Here is a 17,229-nt window from a genome sequence, read left to right as displayed (position 1 = left end):
AAATAATCTAGTCTAGTAAGAGACGAGAATCAATTTTAGCATCAAGTAGGGGTGATGTGTTTTAATTACCACTCGCTGCCAAGCTGAAGACAGCATTTGTGAGTCTGAGTACGGAGCACTCAGTGTTTTTGTACCCAGGGAACTGCAGCAAGTTTTCCCTTGGCTTCTTCCAGCCGAAGACTGAATGGACACACAGCCCCCAGAGGCCTCTTGTTTTAACTTCTAAAGCCAAGACAGTGAACACTGGGGATGGAATGGAGCACTTATCTTACTAGACACAACAAGCAGGAGGCTGTCCTTCTGTTTACCCTTCTGCTCAAGGAGCAGCAGAGCACCTACAGAGATTAGAAGGTTTTCAGATATTAAGAGTGGTTGCAAAGAAAGCAGGACAATCCCAATGATCTGACAGGTGAAGTGAGGTTTTTCTCAAGGAGGATGTTCTCGTGAAGAAAAGGGGTTTCCTCACCTCTATCAATCTCAGCACTGGAGGAGGCAGAGTTTTCCTCCCATAAACCTCTATTTATCCTCACTCCTTCCAGAGTTAACTCACTACCTGTCATTTCTGCCTGTCAAACTGCACTGGGAATTTTCCAATCTACATGCGAGCCCTGAAATCACAGCTTCAAACGCCAGAATTTGAACCTACTCGTTTAAAGCTCTACAGGTCAGAGAGCTGGCTCGGGGAAGAAAACAAAGGGAGGAGAAAGTTAATCAGTCCTGGTTGTGTCAGCACATACCTAAGGAGCAGTGCAGAGTACTCCAGGTCAAATGAAATGCCTGGCAGGGTGGTTTAAGGCATTAAAAAGGATCCAGCAATGCTCCAAGAGTAGAGCAGTAGGGCAGAGAACATCTCTGACCCAACAGGAGGCCTCTGCTTCCCAGACAGACCAGGAACTCATTACCTTTACTTTCCGCCCCTGGCAGAGCACTGTCTGCACGCTCAGCCAACAGCCCCTGGCCTTGTGGGAAGCTGCATTTATTTATTTATTCTTGTAACCAATGGCTTCTTTCATTCACTAAACCCTTGAGCACGGAACCTTCACTTAATCACAGGTAGGTGAACACTTAAAAGCACTCTGCATTCTCCTCTTACTGAGGCCGGCAGGAAAAACAAAGTTAAACCGAATGCTGGGTGTCTGCAGTCCTGAAGGATCTTTACTTTTCAGGTAAACTGGAATAAGTACGCGTGACGTTTTTATTTTCTTTATTCTATTCACCGGCAAAGCCCAAGGACTCCACGTCGGGAGTTTCTCCTGCCGGTCAGGTTTAGGTTGCTATCAAAGCACACACACAAACACACACGCACTGCAGGGCAAAGAGCTGCCGGCGCGAAATCCCGCACAAAGCGAGCGGCTGGGAAACAGCGGGGAGGGGGGAAACGCAGCGCGGGGCCATCCCCGGCGGGGCCATCCCCGCACACCGCGCTCAGGCCGAGCAGCTCCCCGTCCATCCCGGGGCTGCGGGGAGGGCGGGGGAGCCGAGCCGGGGGTGCTCGGGGAGCGGGCGGGGGAGGACGCGGAGCAGGAGGAGCAGGAGGAGGAGGAGGAGGCGGCGGGTGTGTTTAGTCTGCCAGGCGCGGGGAAGCCGGCGCGGCGGCGCCCTCCCGCCCCCCTCCGGAGGCTGCCGGCTCCCGTTACGTAAGGGCCGGGAGCACCGGGCCGGCAGCGCCGGGACCCCTCGCCGCGGGGGCGGCGGCCGCGGGGCGCTGCCACGTATCGCCCCCAACCCACCCGCGCCCGCCCGCGCGGCGGCCGGACCCGCGGCGCTGCCCTCAGCTGACCCACCCCGCCCGCCCACAGCGCGGCGGGGGCGGACGGGCCTCACCTGAGCGCGGGGGAGGTGGTACGGGGTGTCGGCGGGGCGGGGGGCGGCGCCGCTGCGAGAGCTCCGCGTCCTGCCCGGGGGCTGCTCACACTGAGCGCGCGACCGCCCCGCAGGGCCCTTTAAGGGTTCGCCGGCCACGCCCCCTCAGGCCACGCCCCCTCCCCGCGGGGCGGGGCGCCCCGCGCGCTACGTGAGCCCGGTCACAGCGGCGGCCGCCGCACTGCGCATGCGCCGCGCGGGGCTCCACGTGGGTCCCACCGGGCCGCCGCCATCGGACACCGGGACGGACACCGGGACGGACACCGGGACGGACACCGGGACGGACACCGGGACACGGGAGGGGACACCCCACACCTTAGGGGGACACCAGGACACGCGGGTGCGGCTCTACCGACACCAGCGGGGGCAGGGGGTGTAAAACCAGCACCGAGACAAGAAGAAAGGGTTTAGCTGAAAGTGTCGGGGTTTGGGAGCAAAAGTCGCCAGGAAAGGCCCTAAAAAGGCCGGGAGGCGCCACGTGCAGCCCTGCCCAGCCCCGGGGCAGCCGAGCCCGCGGTCACAATCTTGGAATCTTGGAAGAGACCTCTGGGATCACAGAGCCCACCCTGCAAAGGGCCACACCACTCTCAGGCACATGGTGGGGTTCTTGGGGTCCCCTGTGCAGGGAAAGGGGTTGGACTCGATGATCCTGATGGGTCCCTTCCAGCTCAGGATATTTTTTTTCTATGATTTTATGATTCTGTGATTTCAACTCCCACCTCCAGCAGTGTCCCTGTTTCCCAGGAGAGCCTAGCAGAGCCCCACAAGCCCAAGTCCCACATCCAGGAGGGGATCAGCTCCCAGCTGACAATCCTGAACAGACATTCCCATCGGGATCCGCTCCCTGACCACGGTGGCACGTTGGTGATTCACACCAGTTGCACAGTTCGGTATAACCTGCCCAGATCCTCATTTCTTTCTGAGACAGAGTGTTGTGTCCCCTCTCTCTGACTGCTGCTTTAATGTCTGTGGATAATTGTGATCCCAAAGCAGCCTTGCACCTCCCTCTCTCCTGCCAGTGCCATCTGCTGCATTTCACAGCACAGTTTCTGTCCCACCAGCCAAGCCTTTCACTCACCTCCTGCCAGCTCAGGTGAAGACATTTCCACACTGCTGGGTGCCTTCCTCCAGTGCTGCTGCTGAAGCAGCCCCCTCCTTCCTTCCCTCCTTCCTTCCTTCCAGGGCTTCCATCTCAGCTGATCCCAACTTGCAAGGCAGCAGCAAAACCTGCATCACAAACCACTATCAGCCCTCTCTGTGGGACAGCAGGAGGTCTCAGCTATCACAGAAAGGCATTAATAAGGTGCTTGGATGTGTCTTGCCATGACAGGTCAGTTGTTTTCTAGGATTCCAGTTACTCATTCCAGCAATTGAGTTGGAATCAGGGACATTCAACAGCATTTTTTCCTTTCTCTTTAGATCTGGGCTTCAAATAATGAATTACCTCCTCAGCAGCATAACCAGCCTTCAGTCTCCCTCCTCCTAAGGCAGACATTTTTGGTCACTCCCAGCTGGAAATCTTTCACAACTATAAACACGGAGGGGTCAAGCCCCCCAAAACAGGGGTCGAAATCCCCCTCTAACACACGTTCTTTACTGGAATGACTGAGCTGGCTTAAACCCACTTTGCTCAGCAGAGGGAACTGGGGGTTGCAGCACCATCCACAACTAAGATTTCTTCCCTAAACTGTTCCCTCAGCAGTGCCTCGGGAAGGGCAAACCCCGGGTGTTACGGCCCATTTTGGGGGAGGCTCTGAGATAGGAAGTGAATTCATGGCCCTTTCTCGTCCAGCTGTGGACACAGATGTGTCCACACAGGGCCAGCACTGCGAGTGCTGCTGCTCCAGAGCAGGAATAAGGCCAGTTTTCAGTGGAACTATCCGTCAAAAAATAAGCCTTCCTTTTCCTCTCGTTCTGGTCGCCTTCCAACAGAAATATAACTCCTACAACTAGCAGGAAACACTGGAATGATATCCAAGCTTCTAGCTGAGGAATCCAGTTAAAACCCCGTTATCCAAAGAGTCCATAACATGTAGCCAGAGATTTAACAGCAGCTTCCAGAGATTTGGCAAAACCTCCTACACTGGAGAGGCGCGTTCAGATTTTTTTTTTTTTCTAGCGAGATCTGCTGCTTCCTCAGCGTTTTTTTTTTTTGCACTATCCAGGTATTTTTAGGAAGCCAGTGGAGAACAGCACCAAGCAGGTGTGAGGGTTGTGTTGCTCAGCATGGGGCTGAAGGCTCCAGAGTGATGGATTTGGGCCCCAGCTGACTTACCCAGGCTGGAGTTAAGAGCCCACCGAGCTCCCTGTCGTGGCCAAGGCTTTAATCACGCTCGTTGTCCTCTTGGACTTTTTATCAATTTTATATCAATCCATTAGCTCAAAAAGCTTAGCTGTTTTTTTTTTTTTTTTTTTTAAGGTATAGCCACAGCTGAGGTTTTGCCCTTTGTAAAGGGATCTGGTTTCCCACCAGCCTGCTCCCAAAATTAAGCCATCAACCCGCAGTCAACGTTCTGCCCTCAGTTATTTTGTGCAGTGCAAGTCAGCCCCAGAGTTTGAGGATATTCCATAACCTCCCAAGGGAGGGGAAAGGCAAATCCCACGTGTGGACCTGAAACAAATCCCAGGAAAATGCCCCTCAAGGTGTTCAAGTGTCCCCTCTCCCCCTGTCAGGGGCTCAGGAGCACAGGATGTAACCAGCAGATCAAATTAGGCGCTTTCTTTTCTTTCAGGGTCCCCACCCTGAGTGTGAGAAACCATAGGAGCCCATCATATATATAATATACACAAATCTAACCTCAGAGAAGAGCCAGATTGGCTTAGTTTGCATTTAAAATGTAATGACAGAGGGGAAAGACTACTCGTTAACTTTCTCTTTAAAGAAGTGGTTTGTCTTTCCTTAGGCTTGTCCTAAAAAAAAAAGTATTTTTTTTGCCAAGAGGTTCCTTGTGGCTTGACTGTGAGTTTTCAATGTGAATTTGCTAGTTTCATATATTTAGGGCAGTTAACAGTTGCTTTACAATGGCCAGCTGTTAGCAATTCTAATGCTTATTTCTGCTTATTGGGGGCAGCTGGAGAGACACAAAACAGAGAGAAAAAAAATGAGATTAGCAGTATAACTATTATTAGCCTATAATTACATTTTCCAGCCACTTTTTTGGCTTGGGGAAAAAAAAAAAAAACACAACCTTTTACCAACTATTAATCCCAATATGAGTATTTTACAAACCCAGGTTAAAAAAAAAAATATTAATAATCTTAAGCAACACAGGACCAAAGATTTACCTGGTTTGCAATCCTGTCCACATAGGAGATGGCAAGCATTTCTTACTGCTTGTGTCCTCTTTGCCTGCCCCTTTTGTTTGCTCTTCTTGCATCAGGAGAGTCTCTGGGATTCACTTCCCCTGGGGACCTGCCAAAGCCTAAATTAGAAGCTACATAAATCTCAGGGATGGGATTTGCGTGGCCAGGCCTTCCCTTCACTCCCAGGATTGCTCCTAGCACGGAGTGCAGTGTCTGCAGGGGACTAATACATGCAGTTTTAGATGCAATTCACACAGCTCAGAGCCCAAAAATACTTGAAACAACTCAGTGCCAAAGCAACAACTGGTATTTGTGCTCCTTAAATTAAATTATGAAGGGAACGAATGACAGGAAAGCCTCTGTTTTAAAATCACCTCCCCTGCTTATGTCCTGCAGAAATATTTAACAGGGCAATTAATGCACAGACCCTTGGAGAAGGCAAAGGGAATCTCTCCCAGGCTCCTTGGCTTCCCACTGCTCAGACCAGGAGCAGAAGTGACTCTAATCCCGTTTTCCCTGCACATCTTGCCCCAACACACGAGCCAGGTATGCATGATTTGGGCTTATCAATGTGGTTTTTCACATGCAGCAACTACAGGCCACAACACTGCCCTGCCTTCAAAGGAGGCTTTGACACTGCAGTGGAGAGCTCTGGCTTTTTAATCCTTCACGTGACAGGGTGCACTCACCAAGACACTGCCAGTTTTGAGGTCCAAAGTGCCTCCTCCAGCTGCTTCCCTCTCAAACCAGCTCTTCTTGCAAGAGCCGTTTCTGGGGCCAGTCAGGGTCGATAAATCTGTTAGTTTGTTTTAACAGCAGGGTGGATACTTCCCTGGGAGATTATATTTCAATCCTTTATCTTATTAAGGGAAGATGTGTTTTGTCCATTAATCCAATTAGCCCAGTGGATTAGTAAGATGGGGCTTGCTCTGTCTCAGGAAGCCCACAAATAGCAGTCAAGCATAATTAAACCTGAATTTGTAAGTAACTGGTAAGAGTCCTGTTTCCTTGCATGCTTTGTTTGTTATTTTTACAAGCCACGCTCTCAAATTACATGACGTGAATTCTCGATGAGAACGGCCCAATTCACGACCAAAAAGCAAAAGGCTGCCCTGAAAACATTTACTTTACTTATGTTTATAAAATTCCCTTTGTGCTAAATATAGCCACGTAGGTCCCAGCCCAGAATAATGTTTTCAGTACTCGAGAGGAATCTGTTTGTTCACTTATAAAGGAATGAAAATGATTTGTCATGATTCTGACATGTGCCTTGGCACAGCACAGACACCCCCCCCCCCCCCCGATCGGAGAAATTCGCTGACAAACTCAGCTGTGGCTTTGGGTGCTGGAACACTGAACAGCTCCAGGCTTTGGATTTATGCAGCTCCTGGCACGTTTCCCTGCCTGGGGACACACGGTCCTCAACTTTGAACAGCGCTCTGATGTTATGGACACAACAGCCCGGAGAAGCTGGGAATTAAGAAATTTTAAAAATAAATAAATAAATAAATAAATAAATAAAAAGAGAAAGAAACTACCACCAGGATACAAACTCCGGTGCTAAGAACAGCTCGAATTATTGCAGTAGCGGCGTTCTCATCGTAACTCCTGTTTGGCCAAAGGCAGGATTGCTGATGGAACGAAGCAGGTGCGGGGGGGAAGGGGGTGGAGGGGGGAAGGAGATTACTCTCGGGCAGCCTCACGAACCGCAGAAATTATTCAGAAGTTATTCCAGATGCGGAGCGCCAGCCCTGGGCTGTGCAGAACTACATTTCCCAGCGCTCCCGGAGCGGGAAGAGCGGCCGGCCCGGCGAGAGCCGCGCTCCGCTGGATGTTGCGGGAGGTTAAAACTACCGGGACGTTCCCAGCTGATCCCCGCCGCTGGTCCAACCAAGCCTGGCGCCTTCCCAGCCGATCCCCGCTGCTGGACACGGGGCGCAGTAAGTGCGGGAAATCCCTGGGGAAGGGCAGGCACAGCCCGCTCGGCGTGGCTGGAGCTCGCAGCCCAGCCAGGGAGTCCGCCAGTTTTTGGTCTCCGTGGTCCGGATCAGGGGACACCTTCCACCAGACCAGGTCGCTCCGAGCCCTGTCCAGCCTGGCCCTGAACACTCCCAGGGTTAAGCTGAAGGATTCCCGGTGATTCCCAGCTGACGAGGTGGTGGTCACTCGAAGGCTGGACTCGATGTTCTTTTCCAGCCTGACTGGTTCCGTGAGTCAGAACCTGGCACTGCGATTCCCAGGGAGGGAGGGGTTAAACAAGGGGAGGTTCTGGGGACAAGGTACTCTCCTTGTCCCCACCCCGGTCACACCGTGCCGCTCGTTCCAGAGCAAAGCGCAGAAATCCTGGATTCAGCGGGGAATTCACACTCCAGGCTGCGGGAGACGTGGGGGTGGAGAAGTGGCAGACACACGACTGTCACTCCCCAAACCCTGTCAGACACACACGCTCTGTGACAGTCGCCGTCCTCGCAGGCGGCTGCCCCAGCCCAGTGGCTTCCCAAACAGCCTGCCCTGTCTCCCGAGGGATCATCCCTGTCAGCTGTCACGGTGGGAAAGAGGGATCCGGGGCAGAGATGTCCGAAGCCACAAAGGCAAAGTCTCCATGAGCAGACATGCAGCCATCACTGACCTCTGCTGAAAGAAAGGCTCTCAGACTCTTCCCTGGCACTTTCTGCCTCTGTGAATCAAAGCAAACGTAACTTCCTCCTTAAAGGGCTTCGAGTTCCACAGCTGGAAAGGGAAACATCCAGGGCAATCGTTAAGGACTGTGGATCAAGGATCGGTTTTGGCTCTAGAGATGGCAGAGTTTCTGCCTATTTCCTGACATCCTGAAGCCGAGGTCAAACTTAAGTCTGCGACTGCAAATGTGGCAGGATCCTCTGGCACAAAAAACAAAAAACAAAAAAAAAACAAAACGTCCACAGCTGGAGATGATCCAATTCAGCTGCAACTGCTGTCTCTGGTCTAAACTCAGGGAATTCTCTTCCGCAGCTGATATTTTGTCTTTCATTCCCTTCTGGCATCAGTGCCTTTCCCACAGATCCGCTGTGTGCTGCAGTGGGATGTGTGGTTGGATCGAGGCCATTACAACTGTGTAGGAAGCAAACAAGAGAGCAGCCACCTTCACTGCCCTTTTCCCCAGGGACACAGGGGTTTGGGACAGGAATGTTGAATCCAGTCTTAACAGCAAGTTCTGTAAGGCCTGTGCACACTCACAGCTGGAAACAAAGCCAGGCAGCTTGAAATAGTCTTAAAAATGGCCTGAAACGGGGTTTGATGTGTGACTAGAGACTGAAACCAAAGTGGGAAATTCAGAAAGCAGATTCTGTGGACTCTGTGAGAGGGAGATTTACCTGGTTACTGCACCTTTTAAATCAAACTTAGCTGTGTAGGGCTGCTGCATTACATTTTATGCTTCTCCTTTTAGGCAGAGAGCCCAGCTGTAGGTGTTGGCTATGGCTGCAGTTTATCAAGCGCTGCACAGAAGAGCTTCCTCTCTCCTCTGCAGGTTACACTCCACCTATGTTAGAAAAATGAGGTAAGTTCTCCTCTGGTTCTTGAGCACAGGGAGAAGACCAGAGCTGTCAAAACTCTCAAAGCACGTGGAATACTTTAAATTTGTCCTGTCCATTCAGCCCCCCACCTGCTCTGTGGAAAGTCAGTGCACCCAAACAAGCATAACAGTGACAATCTCAACCCGATCTTGAATTCACCTTCCCAATCATTTTCTCGCTGCAGATACTTAAATAAGCTAAAGGAAGACGACAGCCTTTGTAGACAAGCCCAGACCTCAGGAACTTTCTACCTCTTTCACAATCTCTCCCCCTTCCTGCGGAAAGCTGGGAAGAAGTATTTGGTGCCACAGGTCAGTGCAGCAGGTAAGTAAGGAAAGAAACCCCTCCTGGATCACGCAGCTGGAACGAAGCAGAGGCGTTTGCAAGCAGGCCCTGATCCAGGGGATGGAAATCCATGGAGCTTGTGCAGGAACATCCTGCTGTGTGCAGCATTCTGTTTGTTAACAACCAGAGACTGTTTAGAGTTAAAACCTTGGCACGTGGACGCAAGCTCGTGCTCTTCACACACATGTGGGATCAACCTAATCTACTTTGAGACGATCAGTTTTAAAAATCTGGGATTGTGCCTTGTGAAGAGAAAGGAAAACCAGCAAGGTCTGACCGACAAAGGTTTTTTGGTGCGAGGCAGGGAAAGTTTTCTTTGAGAGGAAGGTGTTGGCTGGTGTAGGACAGAAGCAATGACCCTGTCTGGTCCCCTCTCTGACGTGGGCCGTGAGCTAAGATTGCCTGTGCCTTGAAGATCCAGAGGGGCATCCCAGTTGCATGGATTTGCTTTGACCACAGCTTTCTGTTCCCCTTTCCCGGCTGTTCAGAGACACGACGGATCCTGGAGAAATTCCCAGAGGCCGGGCAGTGGATGGAGGAGTCGGTGCTGATCGGCTGTTCAGACGAGCACGTACCACACTTTGCCCTGGATTTAGGTTGGGATAACTCTTCTTCCACCAGTGCCAGCATCAGTGGGATGCACTGAGTGTGCTGAGGCAGCATTCCTGTTCCTGGGATGAGCATGCACTGTTGGCTTGTGTCCCTGAATTCCCGCTCCTGGGCTGCACATGTGCTGGGAGGGGGGATCTGCAGGAGCTGGTGTGAGTGAGGCAGGTCACAGCCGTGGACTGCACCCTGCTGGTGCTGTGCCTGTGTGTGTGACAGTGAAGGTGGGCTGTTGGCAGCCACTGAACATTTGGGAATGTTACCCCTGATGTGGTGTCACTTCCGTGGCAACTTCCAGAAATTGTATACCGGAACAATGACAGGCGGAAAGTTGGGATTAAAAACTGGAATTTATGAGATCAAAGATTTTGTTGTTATTTCTATTTTTTTTTTTTTAAATTAACAGGAGCTTTGGAGAAATCAGTCATTGAGTCTGAACTCCAGGGATCATTCACTGACCTCCGAAAGGCTCTCTTTGTGGTGGATGGGAAGGATTCTCCTCTGCTGGCTTCGGTATTGCACTGGATTTCTTCCTTCCAGAAGCTGTGATCTCCAATATCAACCCTTCTCCTTGTCTCCCATATTGTTTTATGATCTAACACACGCTGTGGAAACACCTGCTGTACACTTTCAGGGACCTGGGTGCAGACACACACCCTAAATTACACCAGTTTTCCCAAATTTGTCATCCCAAAAGCAAGAGGCGGTGGAAAAGGAAACAGACAAGTGGCTTAAAAATGACTTGCAGTAATTTATGCCATTTAGCATCCACCTGCTGTATGTTCAGTGTGAAATGTGCTGGTTTTAGCAGCAGTCACAGCAATCCCAGTTTGCCCTCAGATCAGCAACTATCAGGCACTAGATTTCTGTAATAGGGGCAAACTGAATGTCACAGACAAACTTACACATCTTCTCTCAGAGCTGCTCTTTTAAAACTACTCATTTATAAGCTGGTTACTCTGCAGATGGCCTCTGTTTGGAAGCCCTGTGTGTGAAAAATCAGCTGTCCTGACCCATAAGGAGAAATAGCTCGTGTTTCCTGCTGTATAATTATAGTTTGTGATGACTGGGCTGTTTTTAAGAAGATATTCAGGGTTGGAGACTCTTCAGAATAGTCCAGTTCCCATTACAGCCCCTCCCAAACAGGACCAATTCCCCACCTCTCTCAAACATACTCAAATTTGGAAGCAGGATGCAGAAATCTGCCGTTTTCCAAAGCAGTGCCCGTGCTTCATTTACCCTTCTGAGGCTTCCAGAGACAATCAAGAGTTTGTCCCCGCGACTGCACGCAAAATATTATCCCGGGGGGACTGCTCTGAATCATCTCTTTGCAACAAGTATAAAAATAAAACTAAAACTTGTGTGTTTCTCTCTCCTGTGCTTGCAGGCCCAGTCCCTCCTCCGGTGGCACGATTCCCACCGCTACTGTAGCAAAACTGGGCAGCCCACTCAGAAGAACCCAGCTGGCAGCAAGCGTGTCTGCCAGGCCAGTGGGATCACTTACTACCCTCAGGTGAGCCCCAGGACAGCGAAGGGAAGGGGCACAGGGGACTCTGGGGACAAGAACAGCAGCGGGAGGGTTTTGTGTGTAGCTGCTTTGCCCTCAGCCAGCCAGGAGGGGCAACAATTTCCACTTACTTGCGGGGTGTGACCTCGTTTCGCTGTCTGCTGCCTTTGCCAGGTGTCTCCTGTGGTCATCACGCTGGTGTCTGACGGGAGCCGCTGCCTCCTGGCCCGCCAGCCCTCCTTTCCCCCCGGGATGTTCACGGCTCTCTCGGGCTTCTGTGACGTGGGTAAGGTGGGCCCTGAGCCAGAGCAGCGGCCTTGGCCTTGCAGGGTGTGGGAACCAGCCGCGCAGGGAGAAGGATGGACACGCAGGTGGATGTGTGTCCCCATCCCTGGAAGTGTCCAAGGCCAGCTTGGAGCAGCCTGGTCTGGTGGAAGGTGTCCCTCCAGTTGCTCTAATCCCTGCTGGTGAACATAAGTTTTAAACTCCCCAGGTTGGAAGCTCTTGATACTTTTTTAGTCCATTTTTGTGGTTAGTGCAGCCTGGCTCAGAAGAAGAACTACAGACCTCTTGCTAGGGGAGGGAAAATGGCTTAAAAAGGGGGAGATGTTGGATTGCTCTGTATGTAGACAGGGCCAAAAAAAATCCTCTGGTGGTTGTGTTTATGGGAGGCAAGCCCTGCCGATGAGTTCAGTGGAGCATCCCGCTTTGCCAAGCGCTTCCAGGTCGGCACAGCCGGGCTGGAACGCCTGGGAAATGCGCTGTTTTCCTCGCTGCCCGGAGGTCGGGCCGCCCTTACCTGCCTTTTGGTCGCTTCCAGGTGAGACGGTGGAGGAGGCGGTGCGGCGGGAGGTGGCAGAGGAGGTGGGGCTGGAGGTGGAGTCGCTCCGGTACTCGGCGTCCCAGCACTGGCCCTTCCCCAGCGGCTCCCTGATGCTGGGCTGTCACGCCCTGGTGGCAGCACAGCGGGCTGAGGTGAGCGGGGCTCGGGGTCCCCGAGGCGTTTCGCTGTCCTCTCTAAATGCAGCTTTTTCTACAAGTGAAGAACAAAGTTCAAAATGATCCTTATTTTTCTGTTGCGATGTGGCAGATTTTGCAAGGTCACGGCACGTGTACAAGCCCCAGCACCCCGAAGTTCTCCCTCTGAACTTTGCAGGGGAGGAGGTTTTCTCACATTTGCCATAGGACAATTAGATTCTGCCACGTTAATTGCTGTGCTCAGCCAGTGGTGCTTTGCAGGCCAATGCCATGATGGAACAGTGTTTCCCAGGGAAACCAAGGCACCAAAGCACTGGGGGATAATAATGTCCTCTCCTGGATTGGCATCAGGCATGGATAAAGCACTCTGGACATTCCAAAGCACAGGATCTTTGTGGGTGCAAGAGCAAGCAAGGTACCTGTGCCCACATTTTAAGCTGATTTAAGGGACTGATGCTCTCGAATTCTTTCCAGATCAGTGTGGACAGCCTGGAACTGGAGGAAGCCCGTTGGTTTGGCCTGGAGGAAATCGTGGAGGGCCTCAAGAGAGAGCCCAGATCTTCAAAGCAAGATGATGAGAGTCTTTTACCCTGGTTCCCTCCCAGACAGGCCATTGCTCACCAGCTCATCTGCGAGTGGGTTAGGCAGCAGAGAGACCAGGCTTAGGCAGGGCTTCATCAGGTCTGGGGTTCCACCAGAACCATGAAAGCTCCATAGAAAACCTTCCAAAGCCACTGGAGGCACAGGCTGTGTCACAGTGAGGACAGCACCACCCTGATGGCACCCTTAAATCAGATCCACTGGCCTACAAAGCCGTGTCTGATCTGATCTCCCTCGGACAGTCCCACGTCCACTGGGTCTCCTCTGAGGCCCCACGACTTGCAGTAAATGCACAATAAAAGTCTCAGTTCCAAAGCATCAAATTTGCTGTGACCAGCTGACAGTGAGCCCCTGGCACCTTTGTCCCATTTTCCTCCACTTTTCCCCCCCTCTTGGATGGATATCAAAAGCACACTTTTTCCAGAAAAAAATTAAAGGGACAGTGGCATCATGTTTATGTGGATCTGGGACAGCTATCAGAAAGAAGAAGAAAAGCCACTGCTTGTATGCTCTCCCCTTCTTCTGACTCTCTTACCATTCAGTCTTCCACTTTTTTTATAAATCAGCCAGGGTTTGGGGTTTGTTTTTTTGTGGGTTTTTTTTGGTTTTTTTTTGCAAATGGTAAATGGGCTTCTAACTCGTTGATACATCTGAGCAACTGAAAACATCTCCAGAGGCACCATTTTCCCCACCAGTTGCTCCCATCCCAAGGGAGAGAGAGCAGAGCTACCTGCTGGTGGAGAGGGGAAGGGCAAAACCCAGACATAAAGCGTATTCAAACCCTCTTCCTACCCTGACTCTCAGTCAATAAAACCCACGTGTCAGAGCGTGTCTGTCATGTCTGTGAACTCAATCTGTCACTCATCCCAGTAGGAATGTGGCTCCAGAACAGCCGAGGGCATTGCTGCCTCCCCTCAGCCCAGCCAGACACACCGACAGGAGCCCTCACACCACTCACAACTGCAGCATTCCTGCATCCAGTTTCCTTAAAACAGTTTCCTTGAAACATCCTCTTAAAACAGTTTTAAACATCTGCATGTTCCTTTTTAATTGTTGTTCTCACTTGCATTTGGCTCAGAAATCTGTCTGGAGCCTGAAGAACACACTGCAGTGAAGACAGGACGTGCTCCACAAAGGCAGGTGACCTAGAAAAAAAGGAGCAGGCAATTCCTGACAGATGCTCCCTCAGCAAAACACAGCAGGGCTTTCCCGTGGAAAAGGGATCAGCAGGCAAAAGGGGTGGAGCATCGTGTTTCCCTCTCAGGAACACATCCCTGAACTGAATCCTCTTTGGGAATACTTGGATCTTATCAATCCCTGAGACCCCACTGCCATCAGGGACTGCAAGGGACCAGTGTCGAAAAGCTGCCAGCCTGGGGCGTTACAATAGGTATTACCAGTCAGCAGGATATGAAATAATTTGGCAGCTCTAAAATCTGAACATTGATCCAATGAACCTGAAATTTCTGGAGACCAATGCAGGCAAGTTCAGAGCAACATTCCACCTACTTCCCAAAAGCAACAGGGCACAAAAGTTGTGTTTGTCTCTACCAGGGGCCAGCAGAGGATTAAAGTAACCAAAGCACACAAAGCACACAACACAACTTGTTCATCTCTGACTGTAGGAGCAAAAAAAAAAAAAAATCTTACCTGGTGTGGAGTGAGAATTCATCAGCTGGGCTGCTCTGCTGGGGCATGGAAAGGCCACATTTTCTTGCCCAGAGGGAGTGAGTGAGCGGCAGAAAGTCTGAGCTCAGCATTACAGGTCAAGGAAGAAGCTCAAGGACAGCAGACACGCTCCAAATGTGATAGTCAGCCCGAGAGTTCAGTCTGAGCCACTGCTCAAACACAACTTCAGCTGCCCCTGCCTTCAGCTCCAATCAAAACCTTACTCACTTTCCAACCTAGCAACAGATGGAAAGCAGCTGTGTCAGGGAAAAAAAAAAAAAAAAATAAAAAAGACTTCTGAGTGTTAATCAGGTGGCAATGGATACACCTGGGGATGACTGAGCACCGCCAAAAATACTTCTGTTAGGAAAAAAAGGTTAAAAAAAGGCCTGGTCTAAACTCATTTAGATCAACATCCTGCAGTCACTGGGTATCATTAGTCGGTTTTCCCCATCAAATTAGAAACTCTTAGTGGATGTATCTCATTTTCTGCCACCTGCATAATTTTTCCTGCATAAACTGAGCTTTACCTTCAAAATAGCTTTGCTCTTCACTTCCCATCCTCGTCCCCCTGGTGAATATCCATGTGGGAGCACTGACCCATGGGAGCTGAGGCTCCATTCCCAACAGCAATTCCTGCTTTTACCCAGGAGTAACCAACCCTCTGTGTGTGTTAATCCCTTCACTTCTTAGCTACAGTTTCCCACCAGAAAGCTGTGAGCTGTTCATGACCCTCTTTTCCATGACAATGAGCAGACACTCACCAAGACTTCACACCCTTGAACAGCTCCCTTTTTTTCACTAGCCCTGCTGCTTAAGCCAAGAAGCCAAACTGCCCTCCACGGCAAGGAATTTTCTTGGGGGAATAAAGCACAGCTGGAAAAAGAAATAAATTTCCATCCTGGACCTGCCAGAACAGATGCTCTTGTGTTCCACTCCAAAGACAGAAATGGCAAGAGGGAGGGCAGCTGTTGCTGCAGCCTTTGCAGCATCCCAAGGGACCATAAGGTGGCACAAAGGGCCCGCCCTGACTATGGAAAACAAATTCCAGTTTCTCAGACAAGCAGCTGCAGCAGGAGCTGCAGCACAAACAGTCACTAAAAATGCTTTTCCACCGCTGCAACTACCATGTTTCCTGGGGATAGCTGTCGTTCCTGAGGGGCTGGAAAGGCAGGGCAGCAGGCAGGTGTCCTGCAGGGAGGAGATTTTCCATGGGATTGTCCATGCCACCCGCTCACACCACAGGGATGCTGAGAGCAGTTTGCTTGCACAGGGATTCCAGGGCTGCTGACTGCTGAGACTATTCCATAAAACTTCCCAGGGGCAAGAGTGGCGACAGCCAAGGTGCCCAGGTGTCCAAGAGAGTTTAAACAGGTCTCTGCTGTGCCCTGGGGTTAATTTTGGTCTCATATATGGAGGGTGAAAGATCCACTGTCTGTTTTCTTGCTCTAAATCTATCAACCAACAACTACAGGCTTCAGGGGTAAAGGCTGAAAAAGGAAACCACATTTCTGGGAAGGCTCAGAAGTTCCAGGATGAACAAGGCTATACAAAAAGGCAGCTGCTCAAGTGAGCAAAGTGAATAAATTGTGTTGGGATGCACTTCCAGTTAAACTGCTTTAGAATATAATGAAAACTTTGATAGCAATCTGCTGAAAGGGAACAGTGCTGCACTTGTCTTCCCTAATTACTTCCATCAGGCCTCCCTCACTAAAAACACTCCCAAAATGAAAAGCAGAGATGCCTCGTGTGTTACTTCAAAGCAGTGAAGAGGCAGCATGGAAATGCTTCTCCTTGGATGGCAGACTCTCCTGAGAGCGATTCCAGAGCCTTGAGGGCCTTCACTGGGAAGCTGCTAAACAAATGCAAAGAGCTGGAATAGAAATCCCAGTCTCGCTGATGGAAAAGAGAGATTATCCGAGCAGCAAGATCAGCTGAAGTGCTTCCAGAAGAGCAGCTTTGTTCTGAACATTAGCTGAGAAGTTTTCTTCACCTACTACAACAGAAGAGTCCTTCCATCTATTCTGTGTAGCACCAGAGAGTTAAATGGGATCATCTTCCTGAAACTCAAGTTGTCATGGCAGTCAGGCACAGGCTCAGCATCCAGCAGGTACCCAAGCCCTGCCAGGAAACAACTTAATGCTACATTCTGCTTTGGCAGTTAAAATAATGCCAACGCTTCATGTTAAAAAAAAAAAAAAAAAAGTATCAAGCCAAAGAGTTCAACTAATTGTATTCCAGTATTTAGACTAGTAATAAGGTCACATTAATGACAGTGATGCTAATTCAGCCCTCTAAAAGCAATCAGGTTTCAGGATCGGTCGGGCATTTGTATCATTGAATAAGATGGTTGAAAAAAACCCAAGACACGAACAAACAACCACCAAAAACTCAACCAATGAGCTTCTCCTCTACCAGTTCAGACACCTGATGAATTGTCGAATTAAAAACAACCAACCAGACAAACAGCTTGATTCAGACCTGGCAGGGCTGTCAATCAAGAGTTTCTACGTATCTGACTTTCAACAAGATAAATTTGAATTCAAGTCGTCATGTCTAGAACAGATTTCTGGTTCCATGTGAAAGCAGCACGCTGCACGTGCCTTCCAGCTACATTTTCACTGGAAAACAAACCTAAATTGTTCAGCCTGGGCTCACACACAGCCACTGCTGGCATGCTGCCAGCACCCAGCAATAAAGGAATTCAGAAAATGCCCAACTGTGAAAATGCTTAACTCCAAGAAGTTCTGATACTGCACTGAGGAAGTCCTGCATATACCTTCAAAGGAAAAAAAAAAACCCATC

The 17,229-nt window shown here is 50.5% G+C and overlaps 2 protein-coding genes across 8 annotated transcripts in view; one reads left to right on the top strand and one right to left on the bottom strand.

Moving 5' to 3' along the window:
- P4HA1 (prolyl 4-hydroxylase subunit alpha 1) overlaps window positions 1–3,065 on the bottom strand; it is a 28,014-nt gene extending 24,949 nt beyond the window's left edge. For 4 of the 5 annotated variants that reach the window (XM_027903131.1, XM_027903132.1, XM_027903128.1 and 1 more), the window contains exon 1: window positions 1,825–1,914. The gene's annotated coding sequence lies outside the window, so the exon portion shown is untranslated. Of the gene's footprint in view, window positions 1–1,824; window positions 1,915–2,941 lie in introns of those variants that run through there. The other variant, XM_027903129.1, reaches the window with a different exon arrangement.
- A 3,954-nt stretch (window positions 3,066–7,019) lies between these two features.
- On the top strand, window positions 7,020–13,526 carry NUDT13 (nudix hydrolase 13). 3 transcript variants are annotated; one of them, XM_027903126.1, is made up of 9 exons: window positions 7,020–7,106; window positions 8,594–8,704; window positions 8,905–9,044; window positions 9,554–9,661; window positions 10,078–10,184; window positions 11,059–11,184; window positions 11,353–11,464; window positions 11,999–12,153; window positions 12,631–13,526. In XM_027903126.1, exons 2-9 carry the CDS (start codon window positions 8,622–8,624, stop codon window positions 12,820–12,822), a joined length of 1,023 nt encoding a protein of 340 aa, XP_027758927.1. In that variant the 5' UTR covers window positions 7,020–7,106; window positions 8,594–8,621; the 3' UTR covers window positions 12,823–13,526. The 3 variants fall into 3 exon arrangements, with proteins under 3 accessions (XP_027758927.1, XP_027758925.1, XP_027758926.1); XM_027903124.1 differs by having other exon boundaries at window positions 10,075–10,184; XM_027903125.1 differs by lacking the exon at window positions 7,020–7,106 and adding an exon at window positions 7,642–7,917 and having other exon boundaries at window positions 10,075–10,184.
- The last annotated feature ends 3,703 nt before the right edge of the window (window positions 13,527–17,229 follow it).

This window comes from Empidonax traillii, unplaced genomic scaffold, assembly GCF_003031625.1.
Source record: "Empidonax traillii isolate 1590-97213 ecotype Southwest subspecies unplaced genomic scaffold, ASM303162v1 scaffold936:size233247, whole genome shotgun sequence".
Lineage (NCBI taxonomy): Eukaryota > Metazoa > Chordata > Aves > Passeriformes > Tyrannidae > Empidonax > Empidonax traillii.
Note: the sequence above shows the minus strand (reverse complement) of the source record. Positions and strands in the feature narration are given on the sequence as shown.